The sequence below is a fragment of the Condylura cristata genome, unplaced genomic scaffold, assembly GCF_000260355.1.
Source record: "Condylura cristata isolate star-nosed mole 26May11 unplaced genomic scaffold, ConCri1.0 scaffold00006, whole genome shotgun sequence".
NCBI classification, from domain to species: domain Eukaryota; kingdom Metazoa; phylum Chordata; class Mammalia; order Eulipotyphla; family Talpidae; genus Condylura; species Condylura cristata.
In genome coordinates this window covers 28,520,340-28,531,524 of record NW_004567107.1, presented here as the reverse complement: position 1 = coordinate 28,531,524, position 11,185 = coordinate 28,520,340, and the positions used below count along the sequence as shown (strand labels likewise).

The 11,185-nt window shown below is 44.2% G+C and overlaps 1 protein-coding gene across 4 annotated transcripts; it reads left to right on the top strand.

The window, feature by feature from the left end:
• The first annotated feature begins 1,446 nt into the window (after positions 1 to 1,446).
• On the top strand, positions 1,447 to 8,704 carry IDNK (idnK, gluconokinase homolog (E. coli)). Of its 4 annotated transcripts, XM_012721288.1 has the most exons (6): positions 1,477 to 1,545; positions 2,899 to 2,929; positions 3,883 to 3,913; positions 4,234 to 4,316; positions 6,148 to 6,191; positions 7,949 to 8,704. In XM_012721288.1, exons 4-6 carry the CDS (start codon positions 4,281 to 4,283, stop codon positions 8,292 to 8,294), a joined length of 426 nt encoding a protein of 141 aa, XP_012576742.1. In that variant the 5' UTR covers positions 1,477 to 1,545; positions 2,899 to 2,929; positions 3,883 to 3,913; positions 4,234 to 4,280; the 3' UTR covers positions 8,295 to 8,704. The 4 variants fall into 4 exon arrangements, with proteins under 4 accessions (XP_004677597.1, XP_012576742.1, XP_012576744.1 ...); XM_004677540.2 differs by lacking the exon at positions 2,899 to 2,929 and having other exon boundaries at positions 1,447 to 1,545; positions 4,230 to 4,316; XM_012721289.1 differs by lacking the exon at positions 2,899 to 2,929 and having other exon boundaries at positions 1,496 to 1,545.
• The last annotated feature ends 2,481 nt before the right edge of the window (positions 8,705 to 11,185 follow it).

Sequence of the window (11,185 nt, the reverse complement as noted above, 5' to 3'; positions counted from 1 at the left end):
TTTTTTTAATAGGACTGGAGCACACTACTGCAAGGGGGGAAAAAGTGGCCTTACTGTCCTCTTTTAATCTCAGACTAAACCTAACCACCAACATTCCAAGAGGCCAACAAGGAGTATATCCTGTTTAAAAGGACTGATGAAAGGAACTTCTAACAACTTCTATTCTGTGACCTCTCCATTTGACCCATTTTTCCCTGGGACTTCTTCACACAATCATTATCTCATCCTCCATTACCTCATCCTTTATTCCTCCATATAAAGTTCCTGAATTTTATCCCTCCTCGGACACTATTTGGGTTTCTGCTTGAAGTTGTGCTTCCTGAAGTGCAATTATTTGATCCCAAAATAAACACCTGATTAGCCTCTCATTTTGACACTTATGTTTGACAAGGGTAATAGTCACCTCAGAGTCACACTGATGGCAGACGTTCAAAAATTGTTCACTGGCCATAACCCAACTATAAGAGGGTGGCCAAGTCGTCTCATCTCTCAGGCCTCAATTCTTCATCTGTAAGACCTCAACGCAGGAACACCACAGTCCTGCCACTGTGGATACCTAGGAAAAACAAAGTCAGGGAATTAACTGTGCTTTTAGGTCAGTTTTATTGTTTTCCAGGACACAGTAACATGAAGTTCAGTAGGGAAGGAGGCTGTACAGAATGTGGTTGGAAATGCTTTTAAACAAATATTTTAAAATTACACATCCTGGGCACTCTAAAGGGCTATTAAGTAATTTACATGCGAACAAGAGCCAGATTAAATAGCAACCGTACAGCATTGGTAGATGCCAGAAAGGCCCGATCTATATTTGACAACAAAAGATGTTCACCTTTGAGCACGGTGACAAAAGGTGAGGTTATGAAGCAGCATGTACAGTATGATCCCAACTTCATAAAATATTTATAACCTATACGGAGTGGACCATCACTCGGGGACCAGAAGGTTATTGCCTCCAGGTGCAGAAAGTCGGAATTCATTTTCTGCTAATTCTTTCTGCAACAATATTTAAACGGTATTTCCTGCAAAAGCAATGGGCACCCCCGCAGCAACTTAGAGGTATGGGGAAAGAAGGCCGCGGGTGGAGCAGCTCTTGGATGGTACCCCACTTACCAGCGGCTCGGCAGGAACAGAAGCCCCGGCAGTGGAGTTGGGGAGGCGGGAGGAGCCGGGCAGGAGCACTGGGAAACTGTGGGCTAGGGGGTCCCCGCCGGCGCGGGGGCGGGGCCTCAGCGCGTGCCGCGAGCACAGGTTGGAGGCGGGGCGGGGTCCGCCGGGGCGTGGGCGGGGCCTCGAGGAGGGCGGGCTCCGGGGCGTGGGCGGGGCCTGGGTGGAGCATCGGCGAGCGGGGCGCAGTGTCAGAGTAACCCGACTGCTGCAGGCGGGGCTGGGCCTGCCTGGGTGGGCCGGCCCAGAAAGGGTGAGCCTTTGGGATTCCGGACCCGGAAGTGAGGCGGGCACCCCTGGAAGGCGGCTGGAAGGAGCCGCACTGTGGGCGATGGCGGAGCCCACTGCAGTGCTGGTGATGGGCGTGAGCGGCTCTGGGAAGTAGGTCGGGGTGGGCACGGGGACCGCGCAGGTGATCAGACCCGCCCGGGTCCCCCACGCTTTGAGGTGGGAGGGCCTGGCTATTGCTCCCGCCTTCCCCTCTTGGTGAGGGAAATGAAACCTAGACACCTGATTCCTGCTCTTTACTTCCTACCTACTAGCTCTGGGCTTAGGCCCAGGACTGCGTCCGAGACGGGGGCTCAGCGTCTGTAAACCAACTGCGATCCGGCCTCCAGCAAAAGCCCTTTGTAAAAGGGTGCCCGCTAGAGCGCTGTCGATAAAAAGGTTCTCCTCACTCCCTAGTGGTCAGGCTGTGGCTGTTGCTTTTGGGGCTTCTTGTCTGAACGAAGCAGATGCGTGCACGGCCCAAAGCGCGGAGGCAAGCCTAGTTCCGGGCTCCCACTGACCTTTGTCGAGCTGGCCACAGCGGCAGCCCCGCTCCTGCCAAGGCCCGGCACATTCTTAATTCGAATTTAGAATGTGTATCTGCCACCTCCCTATTCTTTGATCAATATTTATCAGTTTAAACTGGATCAGGAGTGTGAATATGAGGTTGATTCTGTAAGGAAGAGAACTGGACACCAAAAAACTTCCGCCCAGCCCATATGAGCTAATACTTGATTAGATCAAACTCTAACTCAGAAATGTTGAGAATTTTAGCCCACATGACAGGGAATCTTGAATTAAAACTTGGAACCTGTGAAACGCTTGGGGGCAGTGCGAAGCAGGAGCCTAGAACTTGTTCTACCGGTTGGCTGCCAGAATCCATGAGGTTGGGTAATTCATGTGTCATTCCTAATCAGATGAGGGCATCTGGAGCACATGACTATGATTATAGTTATGATACTCATGCAGTCAAATGTTTATGGAACTCAGTACTCCTTTGTCTTTGGTGTACGGTGAACAGGACCGATAAAAGTCCCTCTGTTTACATTCAATAAACAGAAACTAAGTGAATAGTGTGCCACGTTTTCAAGTGCTCTAGGGAAAAAACTGAGAGGGCTAAGCAAGAAGGGAGAAGTAAACTATTAGACTAGGGGTATTTAACTTTGTGTTCTAACAATCTAGTGAATCCACACTCAGCTTTTCTTTCGTTTTCCTGCATCCTGTTGACCACGAAGCTGCCATTTAGTAACTCTCAACAGAGTGAATGTGGGCAGGGTTTCAACTCTTTAATTCTTTGGTTAAATCAGGGAGCAAGTTAGGTACAAATGTATATTAACACCTGCCTGATCGCTCCTTAACAAGAGAGACACAACCTTTGGTAGACAACAGTATCCAACTAGAATTTAAGGGCAAAGTTTGATTGTTTAATTTCACTGTATACATCTTTGAGGTTACCTTCTCTTTCAGGCAAGTAATGATGGCTTCTAGAATAAAGGAAGTAAGTTTTCCTTAACACTTTTTGTTTTTAATTTTTAAAAGTAAAAGCAATTAAATAAAACTATCAAGTTAATAACTAGAGGGAGTTTTAAAAACATAGAAGATATGATGGAGAGATACAGTAAAAATTTCAAAAGTGGTGTTTAAATGGTGCTTGCGCAGAACTTTAAGTGGAGAACAAGGGCTTTATTTATTGTCTTCCATTCATCTCTACCCTATGACATTAGACTGTAAGCCTCAAGACTGAGCCCATGTCTCAGTGGACTTCCATGATAGTCTGGGAGCAAATAGGTGAGTTCCTATCAGCTGAGTGAAACAAGTAGGGAAATGGACGCATGACTCTGGGCTCTTGGCTTACAGGTGAAAAAAACAATGAAAAGTTATCTTGTACAGGACTTCATAGTTACTTATGTGGTGGCAGAATGCAATGTGGGGCTAGATCTCAGGCCTTGAGACCCAGTCCTTTCCACCTGTGATTAAAATGCTGCCTGTTAGGGTCTGCACAGGTCATTATTAGATGCAATGCTGAGAGCATTTCATTGCTAGTCATAGTGGCTGCTGGTAATTCTGGGTGCTTTTTAAGGGTCTGTTTCTTGCGTCTCTGTTAAACTCCAAACAATGTTTAATTTTTTTATGAGCTAAATGGTTAAGTCACCCACCATAATCCTCCTTCCAATATCCTCAGAAATTTCTCAAAATTTTCTGTGAACTATTTATTCTGAAAAACAATCATCTACAGAACAAGGACCAAGAAACTTAAAATGATTTTTGAGAAAAAAAAAGTGTCCGGATAATTTTTTAATTTCTTGGAGGAATTAAAACCTAGATTTGAGTCACAACCCTATCGGTGCTTCAATATCAAGTTACTAGTGTTTTAATACATCACATCCAGCATATCCTAGGATGTGATGGTTGGGAAACAGTCAGTCCCTTGAACACATGTCCTCTCCACAGGTCCACAGTGGGCGCTCTGCTGGCATCTGAGGTAACCTGTTCCCAATCCTGTGTCCCATTGTGTTGTTTCGTTCTCCCTCACTCTCACTACTTCTGGCGTGAATTGGTTTATAAAACTCACTGCAGACATCTCCACATGGCTGTGAAACCCACTGGAGCAATGAATAAGAGTCCTACATCAGCCGGAGTGCAGTGAAGTAGCTTTATAAACCTCTCCTTCCTAGCAGTGGGGGCTTGTCCTCAGGATGCTGGTGAAGAGGGTGGTGGGATATTTTCTACACTTACCAATTATTTTTAGTAACTCCATGGCATTGCCTGGCACATACACTTTCAATTTGTTCTTAAAGCTAGGATGGAAATTTTACGATGCAGACGACTATCACCCAGAAGAAAATCGAATGAAGATGAGTAAAGGGATACCACTGAATGACCAGGTAATTTTGCTGTCTGCTTCTCTACGTTCCATCCAGCTGGGGCAGGCTGGTGCATGTTAGCACTTGGGGGAGTAGAGTTCCTGTGTAGTGAGGCAACTCATGGACAGGTGCTCCAGAAGCCAGGGACATGGTTGGCCCTCCCTGTGTTAACATTGACCTAGAACTTCTTCAACATCAGGAGCAGTGCCCCCTTCTGCCAGGGTCTGCCCAAACACTAGGTTTGGGAAGTATAATCCGCAAAATAAAATCCTCTCACAAAGGCTCCTATACGCCTCATTCATGGGAAAGTTCACCCAAAGCCAGAGTGTTCTTTCCAATTCAAATCTGGTCCTTTGGAAACTTCCCACCGGTATGAAGGTTACGACCAAATATCAAAACTCACAGTTGTCAAGCCAGGCTGACCGTGTCCCCAGCAGCTTCTTTAGGTGCCAGCACTACCTCCCTGGATCCACCTACCCCTGCAGTCCTCCACTGCCACAAAGCTCAAAGCTTTGGCATTACTGTTCCCACTGCCTGAATGTGCTTCTATTCCTTCTTCATAAAGTCAACCTTATACATCCTTTCTCAGCTCCCATGCCACTTCCTCAGGAAGCTTTTGATGACCTTCATAAAGTCTTATGGCAGGCACCACAGGCCTACTGCCTTTGCCCCTGATGCAGCTTAGTATTGGACAGAGAATGTGGCTAACATTTACCTCTGCAATTACATTTCACCTCCAAATGGGCAGGGATTGATTGTTTCTTTTAATCATTGTATATCCCCAGAACCTGACACCCAGTAAAAGTCAAAGTATGGCATATTTTTAAGTAAATGAATCAAGAAATAGATGACTAGTACTTCATTCTTGTATGCATCTTCCTGAGGTCATTCCTTAGGTTGTCTCTCTCTAACCAGAGTTAGAAACTGGATTTGTCAACTAGTTGTCACCCAGAGGCCTCCCTGGTGGCCTAGGGGTTAAGTTTCAGTGCGATCACAGTTAAGGCCCAAGTTTGATCCCCGGCCAGGGAGCTACACCACATACGGGCAGCAGAACCTCTCCTGACTTGACTGCTGCTCTCTTTGGCAATGTACTTCAGTCAATCCGCCTGTTCTGTTCCCCACTGTTTCTGGTGAATCCCACCCCCGCACCTGTGGCCTACACCTCAGTTCTTATATGCAAAATAAAACAAAACAAAACTAGCAGTCACACAGGTGAAGCTGTAAGCACAGTGCAAGGGCAAGGGCAGGGCCTAAGAGCAGCTGGTGGGAAGGGGACAGCCAGGCCCAGGTGCTAAACACGTCCAAAGTGCAGGAATGGAATGGGACTGGCCAAAGATCATCATGTTTTCACTTTCAGTGAACTTGGCTCCTCTCCACTTGAGCTCCATCTCACTAGCTTCCCTTTGCCCTGCTGTGAGGGTGACTTCAGTCTCTCAACCATCATTAGGTTTAGTTCTAGAGCACTCAGGAATGCACCTTGAGTTTGACATTTGCAACACTTGAGTTTAAAAGATAATCATATGCAAGAGAGTGATCTAAATGCAAGAGCATTATGCTAGAGGTAACAACCTGACTCCACCACTAAGTTCTTGTGACCTTTGGCAAAAGGGTTAGTCTCTGTGCTTCATCTTCTGCCTGTGAAATAGAGATGGTAATAGGACCTATTTGGGTTCTTGGGTTCAATGAGATAACACCAGAAAAATGTGCCCAGTGACTTGATGCCTTACCTTGTACTTGGCCTATTTCTCAAAACCACCAAGATATCTGTGGACTTTAACAATAACAGACATGATGGACTATGTTTCTGCACAGAGAAGACCTGGAAAATTCACTTCTGTCTACTTAATTTCAGGACAGGATTCCATGGCTCTGCAAATTGCATGACATTTTACTAAGGTAAGAGGACATCATGTGTTGGCATAAACCAGTGGGAAAATCCATCAGAAAGTACTAAGGGTAAAATATGCTTTGGAAATCACAGCTAATAGATAAAGGATCCCAGAAATGGAATACCGCTCTACTGAGTTACCCATTCTGGCTAACTGGTTCAGTTGGTTTCTGAAGACAAACCTCCCAGCTTGCTAGCTAGGAGGTCAGCCATTTGACGCCCACACATCTGAGCCTTCATCTGAAAGTGGTGATTTAGTTCCTACTCACCACTATGAAGAATTAGTGATATGAAGCAGGATGAGCACTTCGAACAGTATCCAAATGCTAGTAAATATGCAACAATTAACAGTAATATCACCTTACTAGGACCACTTTTTCTTCCCCCTGCCTCAAGCAATGACAACCAGGAAGATCTGGAATTATTAACAGGACTGGAGTCCCAAATTGCTCAGCTCTGAGCAAATGGGGTCTCCTCCACCTGTCTGGGGACCTGACCCTTGGAAATCCTTATTGGACATGGAGAAAGAAAACAAAGACAGGAAATGTGTTAGAAATCTTGCTTTCAAAGATAAAATTCCATTTTATAAAAATCTGAAATAAATCCTATTTTATAATCTAAAACCATGTAAGTCATGAAATTATATTTTTAATTAAAGTTTTTTGTTTCTTTCACGCCACACTGAAATGGCTGGCAGCCTTGTGTTTGCACAGGCTGAGGCTTTTGATTTGTAGGTTAGGATTTAAGGTATTTGGGTCTCTAAAAAACAGACTAATTGGATAAATATACTGACCTGTAATGGAAGCAGAAGTGAAGATCCTCAGGAGAGTAGAGATTAGACTTCTTCCAGAACCAGAACAAGCAATCGTCCACTTTGCCTGGGGAAGTGTTGGAAGACTCAGGGACATTATTAGGGCCGCAGTTTAGTCACCACTTTTTCTCCCCCCTACTTCAAGTCATGACAACCAGGAAGATCTGGTATTATCAGTAAATCAACAGGATTTACTGTTGATCTACTGTTGTTGCTGATGATACAATGAATCTCTACCAAGTTGGCTATAAAATCAAAGATCCAATCAGAATTCTTGGTTCTGATGTAAATTTTGTCCTAACTCCCAAGCCAGCACTCGCCCTTCACTTCTTTATTCTAGGCCCTTCCTGGCTTCCCAAGATGATAGCTTCTGCAACCCAGTATGGGCACAATGGTTGGATGGAAGTGGTACAGTCTAGGACATACTCATTTTCCCTTTTTTTCCCTCATTACTCACCTGCTCTCCTTGGCCACAGCCATGCTCCCATTTTTCCTTTCTTTAGATCCACACTGGTAACTTCCCAGACTCTTTCTGCATAGAGTAGGAATGGGCAGAAGCCAGCCACGAAATGGAAATCACTGACTAGCTGTGGAGGGCCTAAGTTGAGCTGCACCAGTACAGCCTACTGGCAGCCACCCAGGTCCAAGTACTGAGGCAGAGCACCCACAGGAGCTCAATAGCACCTTAGGCAGGCATACCCCTCACCTTGCCAAGACTTTCCTTACCACAGTTCTGTGGGCAGGTACTCTAGTAGCCACATATAACACAGAAGGAACGGATGCTCAGAGAAGTAAATCCCCTTCCCCTGATGTCTCTGGTCACTGGTGGAAGATCTTTACCTCAATTTGTCAGTTTCTTATAACACCAATAGCATAAACATGGTGTGGACAAATACAAAACAGTAAATGCCTTCATACTTTAACACTTCCCCTCCACTTTTTTTTTTTAAACAGAGACACAGCTTCAGGACAGCACGTAGTTCTAACCTGTTCAGCTCTGAAGAAAATCTACAGAGACATCTTAATCCGAGGGAAAGATGGCACATCTTGTAAGAGTGACGAGTCAGAGAAGGAAGGAAAGCCTGCTGAAGTGAAGCTCTTTGTCGTCTATCTGAATGGGTCATTTGAGCTCATTTCTGAACGCTTACACAAGAGAAAAGGACATTTTATGCCCCCTGAGTTATTGCAATCTCAGTTTGATACTCTGGAACCCCCATCAGCTCCAGAAAATTTCATCCAAATCAGTGTGGATAAAAACCTCTCAGAGATAATTGCTTTAATTATGGGAACTCTAAAATGAAATGAGAATCACTTCCCATCAGTGGTACAAACAGTAGAAGGCCCAAATCTCTATTCTATCCCAAACATTGTTCCATTATCCTGTCAAGACTGTATGCTAAATTCTAAGAGAGCAAGTCACAGTGAATTGAGAATGCTTACTTGAGTGTAATTTTAGGCATTTGTGATACTGTGTCATCATGCTTTGGCACACTGGGAGAAGGAACTTTAAAGGTTCATTCGAAATTTTAATTCATGTAACCAATCAAACTTTATGATCACTGCTGTAAACCAAGGCCTTATTTAAAACATTCTGACTATGCATGTATTTGGATAAGTAAGTGAAAATTGACTATCCTTACAATTTTCTCTAGAAATTGTTCTCAGGATCAGAAATGTGTATAGTATTAATCACTCACTAAGTCATTTCATACCACCTCTCGCTCTTTGAGCACAATTAGTAATTCATGAATATCAAAAATCTTGAAGCTGGCACATTAGTGAATGAAGTACAAACAGGCCAATCCAGTCTGCCTCCTCACTTTACAGAGATCTCTGGAATCAGGTTGGTCTGATCCTGCCCACTGTCCTGTTGTAAAAGTCATCAGTGGCAACACAGTAGGCAGGCTAGGGAGGAACACTAGAAACAAAACCTTACAGTGGGCAGCAATGCCCCCTGGCACACTGGGACGGCTGGGCTGGGCAAGGTGGTGAAGGAGGTAAGAGACTGATACATTCCTGGGCTAAGACTAGGGTAGCAGAATCTCATCTAAGTGGACTGGGTCGGCAAAGCCTCCTCCCAGGGCTCCAGGACACAGCGATTATGCTAACTGGTTGGCTCTAGCCAGGGGAGTTGTTTTGGGACCAATTACTGTTTCTTTCACAAGGACAGCAACTTTTACCGCAGGAAATACAAATACAATAGGTACAAGTTGGAAAAAAGGGCTTTTCTGGGTGGATAGAACTTGCATACTTAAAAGGAACCCTGAGCTCTCTACCAGGTTGTTTGGGGTGCCTGGCCTTACTTCAGTTTACATCAATCCCTATATTTAGAGTCTAGTATTACATACTGAAACCATTAGATTACAAGTTACTTGCCTCTTTTTTATAATTTGTAACAATGGCATATTTAATATTTGCTTTTTTTTTTTAACCAATTAGTTTCATGACAGTAAAGGGGGTATTAGAATTTTTTAAGGAGGCACTGAGTCTGGTGGGGCTGAGAAATCACTGCTCTAACCTTGCCAGAGGTGGCCTTATAGAGGAGTCCATGCTGCCCTCTGGTGGCTCAAAAGATAAAGGAGGCACAAGCTGCTCTCCCAGCCTTGACAACTTCAGGGGCTCAGCATGCATACAAGGGTTTCAGCAGGCCCCAGGCCAAGGTTACGTGGAACACTGCCTTACCATGCCCATGACCCGGCCTCTGACCTGGAAAGGGGCTGGGGAGAACTGTTCACAGTGATGCAAAATAGATGCCAAGGAAAGATTTCCTCACCCCTGCAGATCCCACTACCAACATTTCCTCAGGCAGAACTCTCCACTTTGCTTTCCTACCTTATCCATAACGCCTGCTTCATTGCAATTGGGACAACTAAGAAAAATCATGCAAATGCTGAGATCAAAACCTGACACACTAACTGCTCAACAAATGTTAGCTATTATACTTGTCACCCTGGAGTCTAAGGTAGCACAGCCCTGGAAAAAGCACCACCCTGGCTTTTCTCACTCAGGTGGGGCTTATGAACCCATTCCAAGTGTATGAAGCTTCTGTCCTTAAGAGCCTTCTACCCTTGCCCGGGTCTCCTTCCACCCCAACCCCAACTACTGGCCCTCAAATTAGACAGAGTTTGGAATGAGGCCCCAGAAGCCTGTAATGACTTGGTAACCATCAGTTCTGGGATCAGAACCCAGAAAAGTCTAACTCTACATCTGGTACTCACACACCCTGCACCTCTCAAGAGATTGCTCTGATAAGCAATCTGGTTTTCAGCATATGGAAATGCAAGGACAAAAGAAGTTAAAACAGGTTGATTTTCATCAAAGATACCATCACCCAAGGATTATAATCTTCTGAAACTACTGCATGCCGTTTATTCTCCCATCATTGAAGGGCAAATCCCTGCCACTACTTGTTATATTCTGTCTTTAATGATTATAGCCAGCCTAGTGAGATAATGAAGTGCTATCTGATTAAGGCTTCAATTTGCATTTCCCTAATGATGTTGAGCATCCTTTCATGTACTTACTTCATCTTCTCTGGAGAAATGTCTATTTATAATCCTTCATCTTAAGTTGTCTTTTTAATGAGTTATAAGAGTTTTTTTTTTATATATCCTACATACTAAGTTCTTAACAGACATGATATGCAAGTATTTCTGACCATTCTCTGGATTGCTTCTTCAGTTGATCAATTTTGAAACGAATCTAAGTTTGCTAAAGTCCAATTTATTTGCCCCTGATTGCTTGTGATTTTAGTCTCATCTCAGAAACCACTGCCAGTTGCTTTCTTCTAAGAATTTTAGTTTTAGCTTCTTATATGAATGTCATTAAGTCCATTTTGAGTTCATTTTTAATGACATTTTAACAAGATCCAATAGTCTCAATCAGAAAGTCTTTCCAGCATTGCTAGAGGCCTCATAGAGGAGGTAAATTCACTTCTTGTTGAGAACTACTGACCTAGTCCCTCTGCTTTAAATACCATCCAGATAACACTGGCAGATATTTTTCCTATGTTCTGAAACTCTCCTCCAATTCACCTCTCCACTGGAATGTTCTAAGTACAGCCCAATGACCATATCGAAATTGAACCTCTGATATATACTATTTCCCATTATGTGTCTCTACTATGTTCACCTTGTTTCACTCCTCTCTTGCTCTTAACCTCAGACTTTTATCCAACAGGACTCTTAAGAA

Bases quoted from the DNA above. Each gene is read 5' to 3' on its own strand.
- IDNK (XM_004677540.2), top strand. From the start codon at position 1,496: ATGGCGGAGCCCACTGCAGTGCTGGTGATGGGCGTGAGCGGCTCTGGG. The intron at 1,546-3,882 runs GTAGGTCGGGGT...TCCTCTCCACAG, and splicing joins GGCGTGAGCGGCTCTGGGAA to GTCCACAGTGGGCGCTCTGC. The intron at 6,192-7,948 runs GTAAGAGGACAT...TTTTTTAAACAG, and splicing joins TTGCATGACATTTTACTAAG to AGACACAGCTTCAGGACAGC.